The sequence below is a fragment of the Corythoichthys intestinalis genome, chromosome 12 (genome assembly GCF_030265065.1).
Source record: "Corythoichthys intestinalis isolate RoL2023-P3 chromosome 12, ASM3026506v1, whole genome shotgun sequence".
Classification (NCBI taxonomy): Eukaryota; Metazoa; Chordata; class Actinopteri; order Syngnathiformes; family Syngnathidae; genus Corythoichthys; species Corythoichthys intestinalis.
The window spans coordinates 55,133,361-55,160,959 of record NC_080406.1 but is presented as its reverse complement, the minus strand read 5'-3'; the positions used below and the strand labels follow the sequence as shown (position 1 = coordinate 55,160,959).

General features: G+C 38.0%; 1 protein-coding gene across 2 annotated transcripts in view; it reads right to left on the bottom strand.

The window, feature by feature from the left end:
- Positions 1-22,584, bottom strand: part of efnb2a (ephrin-B2a) — a 73,297-nt gene extending 50,713 nt beyond the window's left edge. Inside the window, exons 1-2 of one of the 2 annotated variants that reach the window (XM_057851959.1) lie at positions 22,458-22,529; positions 21,765-22,302 (exon numbers count right to left, since the gene is read on the bottom strand). In XM_057851959.1, coding sequence (XP_057707942.1) covers positions 21,765-21,877 — 113 coding nt within the window. In that variant the 5' untranslated portion in view covers positions 21,878-22,302; positions 22,458-22,529. Of the gene's footprint in view, positions 1-21,764 lie in introns of both variants that reach the window. The other variant, XM_057851957.1, reaches the window with a different exon arrangement.
- Between the last annotated feature and the right edge of the window lie 5,015 nt (positions 22,585-27,599).

Here is a 27,599-nt window from a genome sequence, read left to right as displayed (position 1 = left end):
CCCTGAACACACCATCCCCACTGTCAAACATGGTGGTGGCAGCATCGTGGTTTGGGCCTGCTTTTCTTCAGCAGGGACAGGGAAGATGGTTAAAATTGACGGGAAGATGGATGCAGCCAAATACAGGAACATTCTGGAAGAAAACCTGTTGGTACCTGCACAAGACCTGAGACTGGGACGGAGATTTATCTTCCAACAGGACAATGATCCAAAACATAAAGCCAAATCTACAATGGAATGGTTCAAATATAAACGTATCCAGGTGTTAGAATGGCCAAGTCAAACTCCAGACCTGAATCCAATCGAGAATCTGTGGAAAGAGCTGAAGACTGCTGTTCACAAACACTCTCCATCCAACCTCACTGAGCTCGAGCTGTTTTGCAAGGAAGAATGGGCAAGAATGTCAGTCTCTCGATGTGCAAAACTGATAGAAACATACCCCAAGCGACTTGCAGCTGTAATTGGAGCAAAAGGTGGCGCTACAAAGTATTAACGCAAGGGGGCCGAATAATATTGCACGCCCCACTTTTCAGTTTTTTATTTGTTAAAAAAGTTTAAATTATCCAATAAATTTTGTTCCACTTCACGATTGTGTCCCACTTGTTGTTGATTCTTGACAAAAAATTAAAATTTTATATCTTTATGTTTGAAGCCTGAAATGTGGCGAAAGGTTGCAAGATTCAAGGGGGCCGAATACTTTTGCAAGGCACTGTATATATATATATATATATATATATATATATATATGTATATTAGAGCTGTCCCAACTAGTCAACGTTGTCGACGTCATCGATGACGTAAATGCGTTGTGCCCGTCGATGGATAACGAGGGGTTAAAAAATTTTTTACATGCGGATAAAGTTAAGAATGGAGGACGCTCGCCATGCAAGTGGTGAACGCGGCATAAAGCCAAAAAAGTGGACCAGAATGGCCAGAGCCTGGAATTATTTCAAGGGAAATATGGAAGGTGCCACTGTGTGTCTCTTAGCCAAGCTGAACTCGCATACCAAGGTAGCACGTCGGCTATGAATGAACACTTGAAAGCACAGTCATGCAGATGTAATTTTGGGAGACGAGAAGAAACAACAAGCTAGCGGATCGTAAATCATACAACTTTCTAACGATTTTTTTGAATTGAAGTTGCTTTTATGTGCGTCGTATCATCATGCATCATCCCCCCCCCACATACTTCACATTTTTAATCTACTCTGCTGCTGCTCTCGAAAGTTGTAGATCTCGACATCTCTGTGCACGGCATGCATATTGTATTTATTAGGATCATGGAAGCTCCCACTTGGGGAAAAAAAAAGAAAAAAAACAACAACAACAACAACAACAAAAAAATATATATATAATAAAATATATATGGAAACCCAACACTGGCCCTCTTACTGTAATCCATGACTGCACTAATGTTAGTTTCTTTATATTATAAAGTATTATTGTGTATATACATATAGGAGTATACTCTTAAATAAATACTATATATTTAATTTTTGTTATTATGACTATGTGTGCCTTTGATTGAAAATAACTGTGGTAATATTTCAGTATGCATTCTGCTTATCTATTTTCAGGTTAAAACAAACAAAAGTTGAACAGTTTTTCCCCTCCCCAAAAAATGTGGAATGCACACCAGAAAGAGCACCTGATTTCACACAAAGTATTCTGAAGTTGATTGTCCGGGACATGAGGCCGATTGCAATTCATTTTAACATTAAGAACAATAAAGACATACCACAAAAAGAGTAAGAATTGTTTTGACTCCTGTTAAAAAGGTGAAGTCAAAGTGTTTCCGTTTACATTTTTTTGCACTAGTTAATACCAGCAGCATTTGACCTCATTGTTTGTGATTTATTATTGAAATTTATGTTCATTATTTATACGATAATAAATAATTGAAGTGTTCCAAAATGTTTTTTTGTGAATTAATAAGCTTAAAAAAATCATTATTAAATTAGTAGAAAAAAAATTATTAGATTAATCAACTAATTGTAAAAATAATCGGCTGACTAATTAGGAGAAAGTTTGTCGTTTGGGACAGCCCTAAAAGTATAACACCATTTACGACATATATTTTTTGACATAGCGCTGCCATCAACGTGACTCAAAAGTGCAGCTTTCTACTTCTTGCCCAGTTTTTATTTAGGACTGACAGACCATGGAAAAACGGAGATATGATTGTTTTAATTTCATGGTAGGTAATATGTGTCGTCCACTAGAGGGTAGTCAAGCTCTTTGAACGTGTGATATTTAATTTTTGTAGTACTATTTTGTAGTCGGAATTTGACTATATTAGTGGTTTTTGGCCTAGAATGGTCATATAAGAGGATGTAGTACAGTATAATAACAGTTAATAAAGATGATGTTGTGCTGGGAAAAAATATACCATTGTTTTTTATTTTAAAAACTAAAATCTGACATTTTAAGCAGCTACTCATTACTTGATTATTGTTTTCATCAAATACCTTTTAACTACTTGAGAACATTATTTTGGATGACTACTTTTGACTACTTACCTGAGTAATATCATTTTGAAATATTGCTACTCTTATTCGAGTCATATTTTTGGTCTATCTTCCCACCTCTGGTGACGTCAGAAAAACAAGACACAAGCCAATAAACAGAGAAAAAAATAGAAGCGTTTTTGCAGCCACAAAAGTAGCAGGAACTCATCGGCAGGAAGCCTGGAGGGCATTTTCTGGAAGTGTAATTGAATTTTCCTAAATATTTCCCAAAAGTATAAATAATAGCGCCATTTAGTCTCAGAGTACGGCGAGGCCCTGCGGTGTACAGACGATACACATATTCTCATACACATTCCAAAATGAAGCTTGAATTGAAAGTGAGTCTTTATTTGCTGTGCCCTCATCTTAATTTAATCAAATCTGGCATGTAACCCAAAAGGAATGTATTCAGAAAAAATCCACTATATAATTAAAATAAAATCACATTATTTCAGCATGGTTGAAACTGTGTGGCGTGAGGACAAGAGAAGGAGAAGTCTGAAATGAGGTCTTGTTTTCAATAATTGTGTGCGTGCGTGGGTCCATTTGAGCAGTGCCAGGTTTGTGAGATCTAGACAATTACCTTGTAATCCCAGTTTCATAATAAATAATCCAAAAGTGATCCAATATGTTACAATACACTAGGAAAAAACTTTTGTTGTTGTTGTTATTTTAGGTTTAATTTATGGGTGCAGAATCTAAAACTGATCTCAGTTTTTCTTAATAACATGTTTTTTGACAACAGTATCCTGTATTGTTTTGTTTTGTTTTGACATGAGAAATACTGTACTTATGTGCAGCTTTTTTATCATAACGAGACAACAAAAAGCTATAAACATGTTTTGGGAGAGGTAACGAGACGAAAAGGCTCAAGTTTCTGTCACACATTCACAATGTGTGACAATGTATGTGTAGTTAGCCTGCATCGTAGCTCACCAGTGCAGTGTCCGCTCCAGTGTTGAGGTTTGCACACACGGTAAGATTTTTTTTTCTTATCACGGTCTTTGACCATCTTTGGCCGAGTGATCATCACACACTATATGTAACCCGCAGTGTTAGCAATGACCTCTTAAACTCTCGGAAGTTTTTTTTTTTTTTTTTTTTTTTTTAAATACAGTTTGAGGCGTCCAGGTGGGCATAATTTATTAAAAATAATGTAGTCATCCTGCTGAGTGTGTATTATCACTAAGTTGGCATTGTCTTTGTAGATGCTACACTATGTGCTCACCTGTTAATGTTCCTTCAAAATAGTTGGAAGCCTTCATTTATTTATTTATTTTGGAAGTAATTTTAAACATTTTTTTACAGACTTCATAATGATATTGACGGGTCAGATTCGACCTTCACTGCGCCACGCCTTCAAGTAGGGGGCCATCCCACAATCCGTCTCAGTTATTCGCAGTCAGTCGAAGCGACACATGCAGCGATCCAACGCCACATTTAGGTTGGAAAAGTACAAAAGCTGTACCACATACAAACAGGAAGGATTGTCTCAGGAGTGATTTGTTTGAGGATTCTAGGTAATTATTATATTTTTCATTTTTTCACAAGAATTTTCAATGTAAAAAGCTCTTTATTATAAGGCTGCCGACATATTGTCTAACAGACTAGCATCATTCTTCGGCATATTTACGTAAATTAAATGCTAATTGCCCGTTTTTTTGCTCTATTAACAAAGAATCGAGACTGTTTTACGTTCATATCTATAAAGAATTCAGGGATTTAAGCATTTATTCACAAGAATTTTCACCGAAAAATCTCTGTATACATATGGCAGCCAACACATTGACTAACAGACTAGCATCATACTTCGACATATTTACGTAAAATAAATGCTAACTATACGTTGTTTTTTTATTATAACCAAGCATGGAGACTGTTTTGCGTCCATATCTATAAAGAATTTAGGGATTTAAGCATTTATTTATATGAATTTTCAATGAAAAAAGCTCTTTGTCTGTGTTTCCACTCGGTCAGCTTTGACGGAGATTCGCCCCCTATTAATCGGCCCCGTGTCCCATCAATATCATTATGAAGTCTACGTTTTACATACGAAAACATTTTTAGTAAGCGTTAACTAAAACTAGATGAAATTTGACGAGTTTTCGTCAAAAAAAAACTAGACAAAGGCAAACACATGTTCAGATGACTAAAATATGACAGTATTATCGGTCAAATGACTAACACTAATACGAAAAATTAAAAGGGCTGCCAAAACCAACACTGCTTATGTGCTTGTTTTATTAAAAAAATATTGACATACAGTGACTGAAAGAGAAATAAATGAATGAAAGAGAGTTTTTACAAAGGAAAGGGCTAGTTGTGAGCTGCAGTAACAACATGGAAACTAGAAAATGTATTTTCTGATGAAATTGTGTAGAGAAGCTTGATAATAATTTTGAAATATAATCTGGTCCCTCCCTTGTTAACTCATTGGCTGCCACCGATGGCATTAGACGAACGTTTGCTCATTCGCCACACCCAGTTAAAAGGGATTGGACATCTAGCACCATCAATGGCGCTGCCAATGAGTGTCCTATAAGGACTAAAAAGGTTTCGTGGGTTTTCAATTCTTCGTAGTTTTTCCTAATTTCTTCCCGGTTTTGGTGCAGTTTTACCATTTTCCCCCCGGCATTTTGGTGTTTTTCCATTTTTTATTTATTTTTTTGCTTTTTTACTGTTTTAAGTGAAAACTTTTTTTTTTTTTTCTCTCTGCCTTTTAGAGTACTTTTTTGCATTTTTTGTGGTTTTCGGATTTTCACGTTTTTTTCTCCATTTGTGCTATGTTTGCGCTAGTTGTTGGGACACCCCTCTGTTATTGAGAGAGTTGGCACGCTCCTTTAGCCGTGACAGAGGGGCTGCAATTGACGTCATCACTTAAAATTATTATCTCAATATCCATCAAACGATAGCAGCAAACAAACAAAAAAATTACAGCACAAACATAGCAAAAACGAATGGCACCATGTCAGTTCCATTTTGCATTAAATGGTGGGCTGTGTGATGTCATCACTCGGAATGAATATCTCAAAAACAATAGCTACACAAATGCAACTTTATACAGCAAAAAACAGCACAAACAAAGCATAAACGATTGACACAATTTTTAGCCATTTTTATTCCAAATGGGGGGGCTAGTTGACCTCAGATTGACCTGTAAAGGAATTGTAAATATCTTAAAAACAATAGAAGCACAAACTAAACTTTTTACAGCACAAACAATTGACATCATTTTTAAAATTAATTTACATCTGATTGGGGGCCAACTTCACAGAGGTATCTTCATAGCGTAATTTTTTCATTTTCTGTAACAGGGCTTGAATCAATTGTGGATTTATTGATGCCTGTGTTGCCTAAGAGAGGGCATGCACACACAGCCTGCAGTGTGCCTGGGCACACTCGTGCTTGTTTTCATGATGCTGTACTAAACGTTGTCTGAGACATTTTTTTCCATAGTAATTTCAATCCAAAAAAATGACTACTAACTAAGACCTTCTTCTGAAAGGAACCGCAAGAGATCTTTTTTTTTCAACTCCCAGACTGTACGGCAGAGTACAAAAGCAGCCCCCGCAGTGTGTCAGGGGAGACGTCACACTGGGGGCTTGTGGCAAGGGACAGACAATTCCTAATTAACAACAAGCAGACAATTAAATCGAAGGGGAGTGGGAGGTAAATCAATGCAGAATAATTTTAAATACACATAGCCTACTGGTTCTTGCGCGAACGCTCATTTTTCCACCTTATCTTTATTACCCGCTTCCTATCTGCTACTTTCAAATGAGCTTATACAGTACGTATTTCTGCGTCCAAATCTAAAAGCACACATTTGCATTATTTTGTCACTGCTGGCAATTGCATGTGCAGTACAACATGCTTGCACGCAACTTGTACACAAGAACAAACAGTCGTGCTCGTGCACAACAGCTAAGTAGGCCGAGTGGATATTTTTCCTGCCCCTGAGGACACACTCAGTGGAAAAGTAGTGATGGACACACTGGGGGACAAAGAGGGCAGTATGTTGGAAGAAAAAAAGAAAATAGTTTTTCTTCGCAGCTTAGAGTAGATCTATGGTTACCTCTGTTTGAAGGAGTTAAAGGTGCTATGAAATGGTGACCATGTCAAAATATGCAATAACGAATTTGGCCGTTTTTTTTTTACCCTTGGTTATTCCACCTAAAACAATACATCAGGGAACACTCCCTTTTTCAGCAATTCTGGTTGTGACAACCAGAATTAATGAACATGTATAGCTTTCTAGTGTTGCGCTAGCTAGTAGATGTTGACAGAATGACAGAATGCTCACTGGGCAACAAAAGAATAGAAAGCTAGCAGACTGCAGCTCAATCTGGGTGTGACATCTTCATGTGATTTTTTTTTTTTTTTGTGGGTGGGCTCAAGACAGCTGAGAAAGGAAAGACTAATTAGGATCTAGTTTCATTATTAAGCCTTTTCTGTCACTTTTTTGGAGGGATTTGTGTCCAAAATAAAGGGCCTGCTATCGTTTAAAGTCACTTTTTGTGGCATTTCATAGAAAGTTTTATCACGCATCTTAACAAAAATCACAACCACCCAACACAGATAAGGATGAAGCAAGATATCGACCAACATTGTAAGTACAAATGGTAGGTCTTTGCTGATAACACATTTGATAGCAAACTTTCCGACAATATTTCAGGGCGGCAGACTGCCCAGATAGCATGAATGCTATCTCTACAGGAAGTGGGCAACTTCAAACATTTCCATTGATCATGCAAAAGCTTAATAACATGCTCACAGTGGAGCGGCACAAGCCAAAGAAAACTTCATTGTCTCGTGCTCCTGTTTCTACTTCTTCTTTTTTTTTTTTTTTTAATCCTGTTTTCGTTTTACTTAAACCAACTATATCCTGTGTGATTCCAGTAGCCCAAATGTAAAACATATTATAACAAACTGAGTTTTATATAGCTTAGCTCTGTCAAAAAGACATAACTTTGAGTATGTCAAGCTAACAAAAGGATACAGTGAGTAGTACTTTGTAAATCTTCACAAAGAAAAAGTTGAGATTGTCTGAACCAAATGCTGTATTGTAATAGTACAAACAAGATTATTGTGTGACTGAAAGTTGTCACCAGTGATTGATTTGTTCACTTCCCTTGTTGTGCTGCAGCTCCTCCTTTGCCTGTGTTTTTAACGTGTGGGAGTGTTACACTTAATAATAATACTTCTCCCATGAACTCATGTTCAACTCTTGTGTGCGTTCATACATTTCCGTTTCTCTGTGCATCAGTATTTAAATAGCTTCCAAGTCTAAATTTGTCATTTACAGAGATATTATAAACTGTAGTAATTAGTACGGATGTCTCGAACACTTATTTTTGCATGTGAGTCCGACTCACCTGATTTTGAGGATATGGCGATACAGTCCCAATCCGATACTTCTGAAATGTACAACCCCAAGAAAAATGTATGGAATCATCAGTCTCGGACGAGCACTCACTCAGACATTTTATCATGTAGAACAAGCTCAGATAAAAAGCTTGAAAAAATAATGAATTACTTCAAAAGTTTAACTCTAGCATTCAGAAATACTAAAAGAAATGAATAAAAAACATTGTGATGGTCAGTAAATGTTAATTTTATATAGAAAGTGCCTGGAAATATATATGGAATCATTCCATTCTTAGGGGGGGGGGAATTGAATCATGAGAAACGAACAAAGAAATAACAATCAAAACACATCTCTAGTATTTAGTAGCACCACCTCTGGCTTTTATGACAGCTTGCAGTCTCTGAGGCATGGACTTGATGAGTGACAAACAGTATTCTTCATCAATTTGGTGCCAACTCTCTTTGATTTCATCCTTGCAGGTCGGAGCCTTGCTGTTGACCATTTTTTTTCCAATTTCCAAAACAGGTTTTCAATAGGGTACAGATCTGGGCTATTTGGGCCATAACATTGACTGGATGAGTATTTTTCCAAGGAATGCTTTAACAGTTTTAGCTCTGTGGCATGATGCTTTGTCATCTTGGAAAATAACAAACATATTTTCAATTGAAGGGATAAGAAAGCTGTCTAAAATTTCAATGTAAACTTGTGCATTTATTGAAGATTTAACCACAGCCATCTCCCTAGTGCCTTCGCCTGACATGCAGCCCCATATCATCAAGAAGTGAGAGAATTTTGACGTCTTCTTCAGGCAGTCATCTTTGTAAATCTCACTGGAACGGCACCAAACAAAAGTTCCAGCATAATCACCTTGTCCAATGCAGATTCTTGACTCTTGACACTTGCTCTATAAAATTAACATTTACTGACCACCACAATGTTTTTTTATTCATTTCTTTTAGTTTTTCTGAATGCTAAAGAGTTGCACTTTTGAACTAATTCATTGTTTTTTTTAAGCTTTTTATCTGAGTTTGTTCTACATGATAAAATATCTGAGTGAGACTGGTGATTCCATACTTATTGCTAGGGGTTGTATTAAAAGGGAGGGGGGGCAAGTACAGCAAAATGTACTTTTTCCCCAATATGAACAAAACTATCCCAGCATCATACCCATAGAAAAAGGGGTTATTAGCATTGCCGTCCACACATTTACGCCAGATGGTGCTCAAGTCCTGGCCCTTGCCCTCTTAACCAAACAAGTGCCCTTATCAAGTGTGGTAGATAGTGCAGCCCAAAGTAGTGGAGTAAGAGTAATGTTTTTTCTCCCCAGACCTACTTAAGTAAAAGTAAAATGTGTGGCTTAGTAGAAGTACTCTTATAAGTATTTTTCTCAGAAAGTTACTCAAGTAAATGTAACGCGTTACTACTCACCTCTGGTATCTAACATACATAGGTAGTAGACTTCACATGCTATATGTTCACATGATCATTGCTAACGTTAATGTGTAGTTTGTTAGCATTTGTATAATAACGCAGCATGATTCTCCATTGCAAAGCGCCTATCTGGCAACCCAAAGGGGAAGGGGATGTTGTGCCTTCAATATTTTGATCCTTATTGCAGTACCACTTTTGGCCACTAGTCTGACATACTGTGCCTTTAAATACCCCCCCCACCCCACACACACACACACACACACACACACACCAAAGAAAAAGGGGAACTGTTGGTTTAACAAACAGATGGCATCTAAGTAAACAGTCTTGCCATTTGGTGCACAGCACTTGAACAAAATACTTTCTAACATCTATCTGATCAAAATACAAAGTGTGTTTAACCACAAATGCTAGTGAGAAACAAAAAATGTCCCCCCATTGTTAAACAACGTTAGCAGAAACATGACAACTTTGTTCATATTCAAAATGTCAACCTCCCAAACAGGAAAGTAACAGGAAAACTCAAAAGTACATTAACTTTGGAGGAGAATTTGTGCAACTTTGGTTCTGTTTTCCTTATTTATTTATCTTTTATTATTTTCATTAAATTATTTATCTTTTGTTTTTGTTTTTTTACTCCTTCTCAGTTGTTCAAATGCATCTACACTGCATATCCTTGTTTTTTTTCTGAATTTGTCCTGACTCATTTGACATTTGGAACTAAATTTTTGTTTGCTCTGTCGGTACACGACATCGTTCATTCTGAATGTGAGAGTGGCTTGTAGCCTTAGTTTAAGTATCTTACAGAGCTGTGGTGACCTAGACGATGATGAAGAACTGATCTTGTAATTGGCTGATTGATGGAGGGATGGACAGCCGTTGGAAAAACAGAATCAAAACAATAATTTTAAAATGGGAAAATCACAAGTTGACCATTGAGAACTGTGTTGGAAGTATTTCCAAAAAACATATTTCTTCAATGTCCATTTAATGAACAGTTGAAGTATAAATCTTACATATTGTACCTTTAAAATGGACGATTTACTATTATAGGGATGATCCAATCAAGGCATTTTTCAGAGGTTCGTAATTGTATTTTTAATTTTTTTTTTTTTTTTTTTTTTTTTTGTCTGCTTCATGCTCGTACAGCGCCAAAGCCTCTCACCCTCCCTCCTGCTAAGCACCGGCCAGCAAACTGTCCGGCTGGCGTTCTGTACTTACAGTTAACAAAAATTGACAGGTTTGAAGCTTTGATCTTGCCAGAGAAGCTTGGTAGCTCAATGACAAAAGGCAACAATGTGTTAATCATCATTAAACTTGCATAAGTGTGCTGTGGCAACTCATTGTGTAAGTGAGAGGCTGTAGCAGCGTGAGTGGATTTGAGTGGACTCACTCAATGAAGCATTTAATAAAGATGTGCATTTTTCTAGAAATAATTCACATTCACGATGGGGACATCCCTAAACTATTATTCCAATGGTGCTTTCCCGCGTTTTTTTTTTTGGTATAGAAACAGTATTAGGTTAACTCAGTTTCGATCATCAATTTCAATTCAAAACAATGTTTTAAGGCCATTTCAAACTAGCAGCAGACTAGTGTGAAGGGTTAAACTGCAACCTATTCATTGTGTATGTGAAAGGGGACTTCTCAGCGAAAGTGAGCGGGCGTTTTGGGCAGAACGGCAAGTTTGAATGAACGTGCGCCGAGAGGCGGAGCCCAAAATAGAGCCTTGCTCCGTTTTCAGAGCGCCATCGCGCTGACATCAACAACGCATCCTATATCAGAGGGGCAGGCGTTAGGCCTGAACGATACTGGAAAAAAATATTGTGATTTTTGGGTGGGTTTGCGATATGTTGCTTTATTATACTGCAAAATTACAACTAAAATTTTCCCCAGATAACTTGAATATTGGGGAAAAAAATTAACATTGCGATATATCTTGCCAAATCTCTACACTTACTTTTTGCATTGCACTGATGCGCTGAACTTTTTTCTCAAGGTGCACCAGCACAAAATATAAGCAAATTTTTCATTGCATCACCTTTAACGGCATACTTTTAGTCACTCTCCATAACATTTATATAATTCCTTCATTCATTCATCTTCTGAAATGCATATCCTCAGAAGGGTTGTGGGGGTGCTGGAGCTCATCAAAGCTTATTCCAGGCAGAAGGCGGGGTACACTTTCAACAGGTTTCCAGCCAATCGCAGGGCACAACCATTCATACACACACTCACACCTACGGACAATTTGGCGTGTTCAATCAGCATACCATGCACATTTTTTTGATGTGGCAGGAACGCAGCAAAAACCCATGCTGTTATGGGAAAAACATGCAAACTCCACACAATCCCAAAACTCTGAGGTGGACGTGTTAACCACTGTCCCACCGTGCCGCCTTCATAATGTGAATTATTTTTAAACCAGAATAACGTAGAAAAATGCTTGCCTTTATTAAATGCTTCATTGAGTGAGTCCACTCAAATTCACTCACGCTTTGATGCTCACGCTGCCGCGAACAGCATCTCACGCAATGAAAAAGTTGGCACAGCACACTTCAGACTGGGCTGAAAGTTTAACAATGATTAACATAATTGTGCCTTTGATCGTAGAGCTAACGAGGCTTCCCTGGCCAGATCAAAGCAACAAACCTGTCAGTTATCGTTAACTTTAAGAACCAAACGCCAGCTGCACTGGTGACCAAGAAAAACAGTTTGGTCGCACTGCTTAGCAGGAGGGGGGGTGAGAGGCTGTACGAGCATGAAGCAGAAAAAAAAAAAAAAAACAATAAATTTAAAACCCGATCCTCTGAAAAATGGTGCGATCAGCCCAATTTCTGATCAAGTGATTGGATCGGGACCATTCCTAATTTGTATAATTCCGTTTAATCCTGGCTTGCTGGATTTAAAACAGATCCAGGATCTGCACACTTACTGCTTTTGTGAAGTAAAACAAAACTTTACATGTTAAAAAAAACAGTTGAAGGTCCAGCGATGTGGACACGTTGCGATGGCGATGTTCAAACAATATATTGTGCAGGCGTAGCAGGTGTACTTGCATCTGTTCAATCAGGCTGTTTCAGCAGACAGATATACGCAAACCACGGCCGCCGAAACCTTTATAAATGCGCTTTTTTAAAGTTTCGCAAGCTCTGGGACACTCGAAAAATGACTCTCATACCTCTCCTGGCTAAGCTAAATGGTACCTTGATGTGCGTTTGTGTGGAAATGTAGATCACGAAGAACAAAAATAACTATTCGCCTTCTCACCAAAACTAGTAAAACTCTTTACATGGCTATTATAAAGCCCCCTACTCCTTGAAATAGGAAAGGTCGCTGTTTCCTTGCGCAGCAATGAATAAATAAACTCCTAGGTGCTTGGGACTATAGTAAATATGCTTGCCGCTTTTCATTTCCTGACAGTGTCTATGTCAGGCTACGCGGCTTCTCCCATTTTGCCTCTTCACACTGGGCTGACGCGAGTGTGAAAACGCCTATATTGTATTCCTAAAAAAACAATGGCCACCCGGGTGTAATCCCTTTTTTTCTCCTGTGACCCCAAAGTTCTGGGGGGGAGCAGAAGGAGGAGATGGCAAATATTTACCGCTGATCAAGAGCAACTGTTTGAATCCCAGCTGCAAGGCAAGGTTTCATTAAAGCATCGGACAAAGGGGAGAAGCCAAGGTATAGTGAAGGTTAATCCACCCTCAATTATTTGTAGCGCAGCAGCTTTCGCACTCCGTTGGCCGAAGGTACAGAGGTCCTCATGCTGACTGTCACCCTTTCCCCTCTCGTCCTCTCTGGCTCTGTCTGCACTCCCTGCACCTTTCATCCAGTAATCCAGGCCCTATGGGATCCAAGCAGCCCTAGACATAATTACCCTCCTGCTCCCAAAGGGCTTTCTTCTCTTGGTCTGTTTCATTTCAATCTTCTTTTTCTTGTTTTAATGCATGACTACGATGATCATCTCAGACTATCATGTCCTTGCAATCATAACACTCCGTCAAATACCCCATGCTTTAATTAATTGACCTTTTAACAACTCCCTTAGCAAATATTCACTATTACTGCTGGTCAGAGTAAATGAATTAAATTGGATGATCTTTTCCTCAGGAGTGAGCAGAGGCGGGTAGTAACGTGTTAAATTTACTCAGTTACATTTACTTGAGTAATGTTTGGGAAGAATGTACTTCTAGGAGCCATACTTTTTTACTTTTTTTTGTCATTTGCTCCCAGAAACGTATAAATATGTTCTATTTTTAAATGCTTCATTGTCCCAAAAACGTGTTTATACGTCTTTTGCGTTTTTTTTTTTTTTTTACAAGAAGAATCTATAGCTTATGATCTATCTGAGAAACAAAAAACAAGGCTCCAAACCCATTTTAAAGCAACAAAACTGGCCACTGGAGGGCAGTACCCGATTTTGTAAAGACCCGCAACCCGATTCAACAGCAATGAACAGCTGGGCAGCACGGTCGAAGCGCTGGCGGCAGTATGCCAGCTGGCAGACGACCGAACAAAACAACCGAGAGGACGCCTGGAATGCCAGGCGCTGGACGACGGAGCAAAACGACTTACACCACCGTGCAGCGGGCTCGCCAAGCAGACCCCGCAGAGATTCAAAAATAATCCATCTTTGTGAGACATACAACGATGAGGGCAAAGTTTACGCGGCGACAACGGCGTCATCAACGCCGACAACAGGCGTCATCTCTCAGTAGTCATGTGTAAACAAATTGTTACTTTGCTATCAAAAGATCTATTTGTTTTGTTCATTATGATATTTTGTAAAAGGAAAACATTATTCAGATGTTTGGGATGTAACTAATGCGAAAAATAGCTGTGTTAAAGTCAAAGTTATATTTGAAATGTGTGCGTTTACAAAAAGCTCATTTTCTCTGTTTTTTCATCAGAAATTGGAAAATTTCTCAAACTAAGTTATTTGCTAATGCTGATTTCTAAAGAATGGAAGAAGATATAAACTTACTTTTTTTCTGCTGAAAGAAGAGTCTAATCTTTCTTTTGGTGGGTTCCATGTTTATATAGCAATAGAACAGAATTTTCTGTGGGCCTTGCAAAATCAGTCAGAATTCAGAAAAACGGCCGGGAGCGAAGGGCCTTGCTCTGGTGAAAATGGCTGGGAGTGAATGAGTTAATTGAATAGATGCATAGCTGTCAAGTTGTACGGTTTCGGTGTAATTTGTACAAGTGAGCACTGATTTTCAAACGTGTACGCCCTACGTTCAAAATCTGTACATTTTCTTGCATTACGTTTTCTTTTTCTCCGTTCGGATTTTGTCACCGTTTCGGCAACGAGACAATGTGAGTTACTATGCGTTACGTTGGTTGAATGACGCGAGAAAAGTCAGAGACATGGAGAGAGAAGAGTGTTTGTTGTGACGCTGTAGCACACGCGATGCTAGGTGGCTCCAATATTTCCTGACTGTAGCCGACAGCCTACAATCTACGCCTAGATATCACACGCATATAAACATGCGAAATGACAAACTCGGCGGCATTGGTAAACAGCCGCCATTTTAAAGCAGTAGACTTCTCAGAAAGGCTCTGTTGTAGGGAACCTTCCTAGCGATCCTAAGTTTTTATCTAAAATACTCCTAAATTTGCAGAATCTTCACTTGAATCTATCTTTAAATGATGAAACAGTTTTAAAACTTTCACATGTCGAAAGTGGACAGAAGGGAACTAGTGCAAAAACGGGAGCAATATTAACAACTTTAACAGTTGATTCTCAACATTAAATGACTTCCAAACATAGCAAAGATTACTGTATTTTTTGTTGTTGTTGTTTTGTTTTTTGTTTTTTTAAATGGAAAAAAAAACATGAAAGGTAACAGTAGTTACTTTGCCAAGTAACTAATTACTCTTACATTCAGGTAACAATTACTTAATTTAAGTAATTTGGAACTGTAATTAATTATATTTTAAAAGTAAGATTAACAACACTGGTCATAAAGATGAAGTCTGCAGAATGAAAAGTGACGAAAGCGGAAATTTTATTCTGCCAATTTGTTGCCGAACACAATTTGCCAACAACTTTTTTTGAACACTTCTCAGAATTAGCTAAATAAATGTTCTCTGACTCAAAGATTGCATGGGTAAGTTAATTTTATCAATTGACCTTTTTAATTTATAATTGGACACACTAACGAACTACCTTCAAGTCAAACTGAATTGCGAGTGCAGCCATCAAAAGACATGATAGAAATTGCCAAAAGAGCTACATACAATTATAACAAAAAATCACTGTTAAATTTTAGTAATGATGATTAAGCTGAAGATATTGTTCTTTGATTGCACCAGGTTATATGTGACAATATTACCAATAAATTAATATTATTTAAAAAATTGAGTTTTATTTTTGTTTCATTTTGCACGCTATATACGGCGTTTTAAGCTTAGTCACCAATTTGTAAGGGCATACGTCACTATTTGTAAGATTGCCAATGGCCTCGGGTTGACAGGTATGTAGATGGGTGAAAAAACGCGACTCTTGCTCAACTACTTTTGGCGAAACTTGAGTCGTTACATTTTTCCTTCTTCATTTTACATCACTGGCGATGCCAACACAGTGGCTCTACTAGTTTCACCAATGAGGCGTTGTAACAATAATCATATTACTATCAATCAGACGTATCAGTATGTTCACATGACCACACAAACGTGCAGTCGGATTTAACGCCGCCCATTTCAATCACGTGGCGTCTTTAAATTGCTGTACAGAATTTTGACATAGAGTTCTGCTGTCAACATGACTCGCCAGTTTATATTTGGCACCGATAGGCCACAGAAAACGAGTTATGATCATTTTAATTTCATGGTAGGGCATATGTTTTTTCCCCCCTAGATGGGACTCTTTGGGCGGGTGATTTTTCTAGTATGAATTCAATGATTTTTGTGTTTTTTTCTTTGCCTATTACGTTCATGTAATAGGTTATAGTACAGTATAATAACAGTTCGTGCTGAGAAAGTAAATATCCGTTGTTTAAAACAAACAAACGAAAAAAATGGACATTGTAAGCAGTTACTCATTACTTGAGTATTTTTTTCTACCATATCCTTTTTGTATTTTACTTGAGTATTTTTTTGGGACGACATGTTTTACGCATACTTGAGTAACAATATTTTGAAGGAACGCAACTCTTAAGCCCCTTTCAGACATACGCTGAACTCCGGTTAAATTCTGGGATTTAAACGGGTAGCTCTTATGTCTGAAAGCAATTTCCCGGGTCGACTGACACGGAGATGACAAAAACATTAACCAAGTTGCGTCCTAGAATAATGTCCATGATTTTCCCGGGACGGGGTATGTGTGAAAGCAGCCGTTTAATTCCTGGGTCACAGAGCGAGGCTGATGACGTAAAAATCATAGAGAGATGATCATCATTTCCTTCTTCTTTGCAGTAAGACGAAAAGCGGTAAACAAACATTTAAACAAAAAATATCAACATCGCAAACTGGAATAATAGCAAAATTAAACTGGAAACATAATTAATTTAAATTGCTACTGGATCTGTGAGGCGAGGAAAAGACGTCCGTCTTTGAAATGCGTGTTTTATTTTGTTGCTAATGCTGACCAAAAATAAATATAGTAATGACCCCCAGCCCTCCTTGCACAGAGAGCCAGCAAGACAAGTCTGAAAGTGTCCAAGCAATTCCCGGTACATCTCTCCATGTCTGAAAGCCATGAAACGGTTAAATCCCGCCTCATTTTACACAGGAATTTAGCGGGATATAAGTCTGAAAGGGGCTTTACTTGAGTCAAATAATCGCCTACTCTGCCCACCTTTGCTGCAGGCCAGAGTAGCTGAATTCAAATGGCTGATTCTTCCATCAGTAATGAGCCGCAAAGAAAGAAAAGAGATACATTTTGGCACTAAATGTTTTTTAATGTTTTTTTCTTTTTAATGGAAATGTCATCACAAACCTCAGAACCAAGGCTTCCTCACACATTCATGACAGATCCGCATCTCTAAGAAGAAGACCGACGCGCCCCCCCAACACACACACACACAGGCATACACCCCCCCAAAACAACAAAGGAACCCACAGAAGTGCCCCCACCACTGCCCGGTCACAAAGGGCCTTTGGGTTTATATGTAATCTCTTAATGAACTGCAGAGGAGGAAAGGGAGCACTCTTTTTACATAAACCATGTAAAGCAGGCCTCTCTTTTTTTTTTTCTCCCTCCCAACTACAAAATGGATTAGAAGGCGTGTGTGTGCGCGCGCGTGTGTTACAAAGACTACGGTGAGGAAAATGTAGAGGTTGGACATTTAGTTTTTCTTGGGAGGTTCATGAATAAGGGCGGTAGTCGTATCGCATACATAAGAATAGGGTTTAATCAAGACAGCCGTGGGCCTTGTGGATGGATTTTTTTTTCTATAGATGCACACATGTAGCATGCATGAAGAAAGCCAGCCTTGAGTTTCCTTTTTCCACTGCCCCCACCTACACACAAAGACATTAGACTGGCCTAGAGCATTCACTTTTTAAACATTCATCCTTCTCAAGAGACCAACCAAGAACAACTAAAAAGGGAGAAGTAGCAGAAATTATTATTTGGTCTGCGGTATATATTTATGAGGTATGATGCTTTCCAGCTTAAAAAATAAATGAGAATATGGTGGTGTTTGTCTTCTATTGTTTTGCATTATCACTTCCTCACAGAATTGATTGCAGGATTGACCTTAGTGTTTGTATGCGTTTTAGTAGTTAACAAAAAACGGATTTTTCAGTGTGTGTATTGCAATTTTTCACGTCAAAGAGTCCGTACTCCGGAATTCTTTCTTCTCCATTTAAATCCACAAGCATATAGTTGTGTAAAACAGAATTCAATCAATGATATCACAGTCTGACCTTTTAGCCCTAAAATCCACCCAGGACAAAAAGAATGTGCGCATGCATGCGCTAATTCAGCGGAATGTTTGTTGCGTTAGTGGCAGTTGGGGGAGCGAAAATTCCAAGGTCACAAGAGAACCACATTTTCAAATTAAAATTTGATAAGTAATGCATTATCTCGCTTTATATTTCAAGGAATATTCTATCATATATTGTAAATAATACCAAACGTGAACTCTTCTCTTAACTGAAAATAGATTGAAATGATGTCCAGCCATTTAATTTTAACTAATAGAAAAAAACTACTGGGTCAAACACCAAACTGCTCCAAGCCCACGAATGTTGTTTTGTGACGAGCAACAATACAAACCTTTAACAGCTACTAAGAATTAACTCTGATGAGAAAGACGCCTGATCAACTGATCTGCCTCTATAGAGGCGTTGGGACACAGATGGCTGTGGCAGTTGAGACTACAGAAGCCAAGGGTGCTTTGTGCGTAGCTCCGTAAAGAACGCAAATAACTGTGCTCCCCAACAATAACATCAAATAGCGTGTGACAAAATTACAGTTCAATTTATTGATAATAATGTCCACATGAATTAGAAACTGTGCGACATAACAAGAACATGGCCCACTAGGTACGGAAAGTCTGTTGAAGATTGATTTGGGGGTGGCCCTTAAGTGGTCACCAAACAAAGAGACAACAAGCAGACTGAAATGATTTAAACCATTTTTTGTTGTTGTTGTAAATAAATTTGCTCTGCTGCACTATAAACAGTTACACTAAAAGTATTTAGGTGAGCACGTGAACTGTATTAAATTGGTTAAAATGACTCTCTTTACCTAATTTTATTCAGTAAAAACTTCAACTTGAACAAACAAGATAATATTTACCCAAAAATATTAAGTGTGTGCTTAAAGACACGCGTATTCCTCTGAAACTGAAAGGAGGACCATTTCATTTGGCAACTTGGGTGGCATTGTATAGTAGCATGAAAGTTTGAACTTACTGTTTCTTTTAAAATTGACAGTGCGAAAACATGAACAAGCCTGGTATGCTGTGCGTTAAATTAAGAAGCCCAAATTATAAAAACATTTGCATATTTTATTCCTGGCTTTCGACAGCCATTCCTCATCGCTAGCGAACAATGTACTTCAGAACATAGCAACATGAGTTGCTGGTAATCATGTGGCTTAATTTGAACCATTAACCTTATTTTCAAATTACCTTTTAAGTTACAGCATACAGTACTTTCAAATGTTTTGCCGTTTAGTATAATTGAGTGGCACGAGCCCCCCCACTCCCATGGTCTTCTGTAGGACACACATACATGACGCACAACAGTTTGATTGAACGTATTGCATGTGATGGAAAGCAGAAAGACAGGAAAAACTTAAAAGTAGGTTTTTAATGACTGATTCGAGCTAAACAACTGGAAGTACCCCGTCCGCCATTGCTGAGGTGAGCCGCCCGCAGCACACATCCAGCAGTGGCTAACGTTACTGTGTACATTGACTGACGCTGGGGTGCTACTGAAGTGTGTAAACACCCAGTAATAGTGGATTACCACTAGAGGCCACCAGAACTCTAATTAGTCAATATGTATTAAGGATCAACTCATCAGGAAACAATCCAGTAGCCTGATAATGATCCTGATTATTTGATTTAAGTGTGTTGAAGGAGGGAGACATGGAAAACAGACTAGATAGGTGCCCTTGAGGACTGCAGTTGGTGACCACTGCGCTAGGAAGTCATTTCTGCTAATAATATATTTCATTTAAATTTCTTAAATTTGCACACAAATGTCATGAAACTATTTTTCACTGTAGTTTAACATGATACAACATAGCGCTCCTGTGGGGGTCAAACATCTATGGAAGAGCATTTTTGCCTTATTTGTATCTCAAACTGAAGCTTGATGCACAAGTGTTGTTCACTGATCAGTTAAAACTGTTCAAACTCATGTTGTTTGCATATTACTTATTTTGGAGTGATGCCCTTATGTTCTTCACTCATCAGTTAATACTTCAACTCATATTATGAGGAAAAAGTGTTTGAATGAAATTTATATTGGGCAGACAATTACTTAAATGCTAAATTTAATGAGCAAATTGTCCCAAAAAAAAAATGTTGACGATCAAATGTTTGTCTTGTGTGCAATGATTTTTGGGTAAAGCAAACTATCTACGATAGTAATATATTAAGTTGATATTTAAATTAATATTAGAAAACGTTCCGCAAAACATAAACAATACAAATACACTACAAAGATGAGTAAATAATACTCAATTTTAATAGGGATTAAGTGATGTTTCAAAAGGTGAAGTAAACCTTACCCAAATTATTTGAGTATACTATTGTTGACGCAATTAGGTAATATTTACAAAGTAAAACTGGCTAAACTTTATATGATCAAACTGAGTGTAAATTGTTACCTCAATTTTATTGAGTAAAATTTATACGTTTTTTTTTTTTTTTTTTTTTTTTTTTTATAGTGTGTGTGGGAGATCAATTTGATTTGGTTGATTTACAGTATCAACGATGAACTGTTCAGAGCGGGCATTATTTGCTACTTTAGAAAATAATGAAGTTGGGATTTTACCTTTAAAGAATTACGCCTTAACTAGGGGCCAATAAATTGAAGAAAGAAAAAAAAACAAGGGTGAGCCAAATACTCCCCGTATACATACCTAATGGAATGACGGCAAAAGTTTGAGTCGCCCGCCCACATCAAAGAAAATGCATTTTAGTCTAAACACATGAATTCAAAAAACAGGTTTAAGTTAGGTAGGAACCTAACTGTTCTTGAATGATCCACATTCCAGTGGCTTTGCGGGAAATGGCGAAGCAGCCGAGAAAAGAATTGTAAACTTTATACGAAGTGACCCATCATGAGTGCGGTCCAATTAAAAAAACAAATATTTTATATGACCAATTAAATATAAATTGAAGACTTGAGTGGAATATCATGCAAGTTAAAAGATATTCATTAAAATCAAAATCACAGTTAGTTGACACAATAAACGCTTGTATTTCGTGCAATTATTTAACAAGAATTATATTACAACCAGTCAAATGGAATGAAATATATCTATTAAAAAAAAAGTATATGGACAATTAATGAACACTAAAAGCAATTGCTGACAACAAACTAAAAACCATACAGTACAAGCCAAGGTGGTTTGTATGCGGCACAGTGCGACATAACGCACCAACGCCAGGCTCCATTGACAAATCATTTAATGTTGCTCACGGCAAATAACCCTTTATATGAATTTTTGAATATGACATAGCACACAAAAAGATTGTTTGATTTAGGATTACATGCAGAAATCATTTGATTTCCTTCCCAACTCTGTCACTTGTGTCGTCATAGACAAAGCAAACCACTTGTCAATATATCTCCGGTCCTATTCATTTGTGGAGGAGCAATTTACCGTCAATTAAAACACTCAACGTGATAAGATTAAAAACCCAATCGCGTCCGTTGCTTTATGTCTCGTGTATGCTTCAGGTTGCTGGGTTGTTATGGCTGGTGGGCGACCCGTCTCGCCGTGCGGCAAATGTGCGTGCGTGCATGAGCGTGTGCGTACTTACTTGGTATTTGTCGTGTTCCAATAGATTGACTCCAAAATGAGCGCCCGACACATGTCCACTTTGAAGACAAGAAAGAGAACTCCAAAATAATAACTCCACATCGAGTCCCCCATTGCCTGACTGTACGGCGTGCCTTCAGGTGGGTGCACGAGTTTGGACAAATTCAAAATACCTGTCCCCCACCCAAATCTTTTCCAACGACAATGTCTCCAAAAAAGGGGGAAAGGTCGTTCTTCGCTTTGTATCCCGATCCAATGGGGATGCGCGTTGACCACAGACTCTGACGCGCTCTACAGCATCGTCGCGAGAGAGACCTCCACAAAGCAAAAAAACATAGTTTGTATGATATCAAATATATATTCTCCCCCGCTCAGAGCGCACACCTCAAGCCGTCTCTATACATTCCTCGGTGAAGAAGAACAAGAAGAAAAATAATAATAAATCCCCTTTGTTTGAGTCCGGCAATTCGCATCAAATCCACAGCAGCGAGGGCAAAGCCGAGCGGTGGAATGGAATGATATTCCCCTTTCAGATGGCGCTGGTGGAGGTAGCAACAATTTGTGGTCAGAGCAGCAGAGAAAAAAAACTAAAAAGACGACACAATGATGGTCAAAATGAAATGATCAAACATGAGAATGACAGAAATCAAAAGAGCTGAGATGAAAGTTCTCATAATAGAGGATCACAAAAGACCTGCGGCGGCCGAATATTGCAGATCCGTTCCCGTGGATCACGCTTGCGCTCAGCTCCCGAACCTGGATAGAAAGTCACCGTGATACTGCGAGTGGATACATTAGGTGGAGCCGAGTTAACCCAGACCCCGCCCATTAGCGCTGCTGATTGGTCCCCGAGCGGGGAATTCGACACAAGTCTTCTGTCAGTCAAGTGGGGAGACTGGTTCAGTGACTGGGCTGTGGGGGAGGGAATAGGAGGACGATTTGACTCACTCACGTATTGTAAAGTGGATGTTTATCAGATTAACAGATCTGCATAGCAAGAACATTGACCGACCAACACATTTGTAGACTAATTAAATTCAAGTGGTGTCACGCAGATAAATCTTAATTTTCCATATTTACACTCGATAAACGTTTCAAAAGTTGTTGAAAATTTCATAAGGTGTTTAAGTTGCTTTGGGTCCCATCATGAGACCACAGAGCAAACATTACCTCGCGGATCAGGACCGATGCAATCTGCTCCCATGAGTGCAATTGTCGGGTTTTTCAAAATGGCAAGAGCGCCCACTAGCGGAAATGCCACACAGGATGAAAGCAATACGAGCGAACAGTACCCGGTTGTTTAAATGTGTGTGTGCGAAGCTTTTCGAGAATCAACTTCACCCCCCAAAATATGGTAGGGGAGGCTGGGTCAATGTGAGACATTTTTTACATTTGCTCTCCTCCACGCAAGCTAAACCAACAAACCAGTAAAGTTGACATATTTCCTATTAATTTAGGACGTTTCCTAGCAATGGAAATTACCACAATGTACTCAGGATAAATTATTTAAAAATAAATAAATAAAAAAAATTTTTTTTAAAGTGGTATTGTGTCTTTATTTACCCCATCTAAAGTACAAACTGAGACAGACTTAAAAAAAAAAGGGCTAACGTGAGGGGTAAACTGATTCAGCTACTTTGTTTTATCGTAATATAAAACTCATAATAGTAAATGTTGTGAAAGTTAGAATCCTAACAGTTAGCTTGACCATGAGACAATTCAGAATAAATGTCAGAATAGTAACAGCATTCTCGGGTTTGGACGATGAAACACATTTTTAAACACCTGAACGCAACTCAAGATCTAATCTACACTGTAACAGAATATATGGCAGAAAACACAGACAAGACTGAAAAAGCAGTTTCTGCCCTTGCACTCCTTTTTAAAAGAAACTGCTTTATTTTAAGCCAAAACAACCGTTGTATTTGATAGAACAATATGTCTATATGCTGCCATAGCAGATTCATGGCACATTAAGCCCCTGAAATATTTTTAATTTGCCCGTTTTACCCTGAAAACCCCCGTTTACAGACGTCGCACAACTGTTTTTGTTTCAACCTAGCCATGGAAACAAGGTAATTATATTTATTACTCAAAATGTCATTTTTAGCTTGGAATCATTAATTGATGTCTAATATTTTGTTAAAAAAAAAAAAAAAAACACTTTAAAAAGATCATTCATTCACATATTTTAAACTTTTAAACAAATTACGTCTCAATGAAATAAATGCCGTCTGTAATAGTCACGGATATCTACCTCATAAGTATCGCTAAATTGTATTTTTTTGTTACTGTCACATTTACCCCGATATGTTAGATGATAAATAATCGATCCAAACAAAGAAAAATTAAAAAAAAAATTAAAAAAGTAAATATATGAAAAAGAAAATCTCGACCACTCCTCGATGTCTGCATCGCGGCCCTTGTTATATTACCATGTTTCACCCATAAAATCCCAAAAAAATCCAGCTGTGGCCATTCACAGCTGTGTTTTGACACTCAGTGATACATGTTACATAAGTTTTTGGATTGAAACAAGGTAAGTATGCGATGATGACTCGTTAAAGTCATGGCGTCTGTAATTCTGCTTTCACGTGCTCTCACCTCCATATAGGGTTTTGCTGTTTAAAAAAACTTTTTTTTTTTCCAAATGCCCTCCAGTCCGAAAATTTTCTTCCACCAGAAAATTGAGATTTTAAGCTTTACAATGATTTATCACACATGCATGTGGGACAATTTTGAAATTTGGCCAAATTGGGGGTCTCATAGTGGAACTTCAAGTCACCTGAGTGTTTTCCGCCATATACATCATAACAAGATCGACTACATCATGATAGAATATCATCATACATCATAACATAATATGACAAAATTACCCATGGCCAGATCCCTTTCCTGGATCACTTCTTTCCTCTTCAGAACTCTCTTCATCGGGCAACTGGGACGAGGATATCGATCTCCTCAGAGATGCTAACTATAATTTTCTTTCTGGTTGTTTTCTTTTTCGGGTTGGTCTTTACAACTTTGCCTTTTCCCAACCAATTTCTGACTGGGACCATGTGGCACATCTAAGTCAGATGACTAGGCTTATCCAGGTGGACCAAATGCAGTGGATGGATTAGTATCAGTTATTGAATTGTCTGAAGTGAGTAGTACATCTGCATGGGTCGGCCATCCAGATCTTCTGCAGCTCAGGGATTGGCCTGTCTCACACCATGGATGGTGCAAATGCTCCATCAGAGAAAATGCAGTATAGGCTATCTAAATCCAGATGTGATGTTGTGTTGTGTCGCTGCTATCATGAAGGAGTGAAGTAAGACATTTTACTTTACCCCATCACCACAGTTTTCTGAAAAACCTTTCCTAGCAACACAGGCTAAAACATGGCGGTTGGATGATCACAAATCTGCTCCCTGATTTAAATACAGGGGGTGCCTCACATTACCCCAATCTCCACTACCATACCATACAATTTGTCGAAAATAATGTTGCCTTCATGCGATGTCACATTTATGGTAAATAAGACATGGCCGGTTGAGAATTGCAAGTGAACGCGCCCGCAAGTTTTATTTTCTAATGGAGAACTGGGAATTTATTTTGATGCCCGAGTTTCCCAGATGAGACAACCTTTTACCCTTTAAAATGGCGGACAGCGAACAAGGATTGTTAGGATTAAAGGATTGTTGAACGAAAGTTAGAAAGTTTTTAAAGACTGATCTTACACGTAGTGTAGTTATAAAATGCTTATTTTTCAACCAAGCGTTCGCAATAAATTTTTGTTACAAAAACCTACCATTTGCATTTTGATCCCTTCTATGAATTAATAGGTCTAAACTGTTTTGCCGACGCAACAAACCTAACTGTTATGTTTATTTTTGCGCCGACAGCAAAAGCACATGAACAGGACGCACTCGTAAGTTTAGCAAGTGGTAAAAATCATCATTCCTGGAGTACTTGAAGACAGCATAAATTTTCAACGATCGGGACTACTGCAATTTACTAATTGCGATAACCATACATTAACCCGCAGATGGAAAATGAACGAATGAATGAGTTTAAAAATAATTTTGACAAACTGAAGTTATTTTAAAGACTGAAGATCTTATCAATCCATGCGAGCACTGAATGTTTGGCTAATCTTACTTTTTACATGAAGACACAAAATCTTTGTTGGCAGTCGCCCATTAGACTGCAGCTCATCCATACAAACGTGTGAATATCTTGCACCTTTAAACAACTCGATTTATTATGGCTGTTGAAAGGCAGTCGTTGTGGATTCCATTTGTTTGCCCAGCTTTTAATCAAATTGATTTAACACCAAGGAGACAATTTAGGAGAACGGTGCTACTTCTTGTCCTTGTCTGAAATAAAGTCTACAAAAAAAAAAAAAAAAAAAGGAATGTATATTGCATCTGCATGATTGACCAAGTTAACTCACACAGGTGTTAATGGGAAACGGCACCAATTTGATTATTCAAATTAGTCAGCCTTTAAACAACTTTTTCGAAAACAATAGTCGGACTTTAAGAAACCTTCTCAGTTTCCGGAAGAACGGTACTAACGAGTGATGAAGTTTGTATAGTAAAATATCTTCCTGCAGACTTTACTTATGCAATGTGTGTGTGTGTGCGTGTGTTTATTTTCCCACCATTAGCCTACTGCTATGCAAAATATATAATGCGGCACGAATTTGTTGAACTTTGAATACCTAGTCAAATTAATCAAGTGTTCATCCCATATACTGTCGGATTTGGTCCGTCCCGATGCATCAACAAAATTTCAAGTAAACGCCTACTACTTTGCTAAGCAACAGGGTGACACAGGAAGGTTTGTGTTCAGGACATGTTGCGGACTTGCTTTCTGCGTCTCAGGTCAATCTTTAAAGGGCGAGGTGGCGTCTGGACCTTAAACACTGACTAATCATAATGAAAGTGCGCGTAATAAAACGTAAATAAACAAGCCTACATTCTAACATCTGAAACATGGTTCAGTCCTGCTTCAGAAAGCCAGTGGCTTTAGGTATAATAGGCGTTTTCTGCTCCCCAGTTAGACTGTCAATTCACAAAATCCTGCACCAGTATAGCATTAGAAACCACAACATACAATTCTTAAAACAAGTTTAATACACGTTACTTGAAACGTTTATGGATTTTTTTTTTTTTCCCCCCTAAATCAGCAATCAAAAATTATGCTGGGAAAAAAAAAAAAACAAGCAAGTTGTTTTGAGTTTCTGTAAACTGGGGTAGTTATTAGCAGTGGTGGGTAATAACGCGTTACATTTACTTGAGTAGCATTTTGAGAAAAATGCACTTTTAAGAGTAGTTTTACAAAGCCAATACTTTTTGAGTAGATTTGTGAAGACGAAACGCTACTCTTACTCTACACTATGTGCTACATTTTTCTTTATTCCACATACAGTATTAGATCTCACTTTTCTTGCCAGAGTTGCCAACAGTGTCTCAACCAGTTTCATCAGTCGTTGCAACAATAATCACGACTCCATGATACCTATTAGACTCAAGCTTGCATTTATATCACTCCACCCTGTTCAATCACGGGGTGTCCTTAAAGCACCGTTTAAAAAAAAAACAACAAAAAATGACGTAGAAGCGCCGTCGTCAACATGACTTGAAAGCATGGGTTTAAACCTCTCCCAGTTACTGTATTTGTCAGCGATTGACCACGGAAAACCAGAGATATGATCGTTTTAGTTTCAGAATAGGAAAGGTGTTCTCCACTAGAGGGCACTCATGCTTTATAGACAAATGATACTTCATTTCTAGAGATTTTTTTCTGTCACCGGAATTTTGTTTGGCTTAATGTGGTTATGCAATAT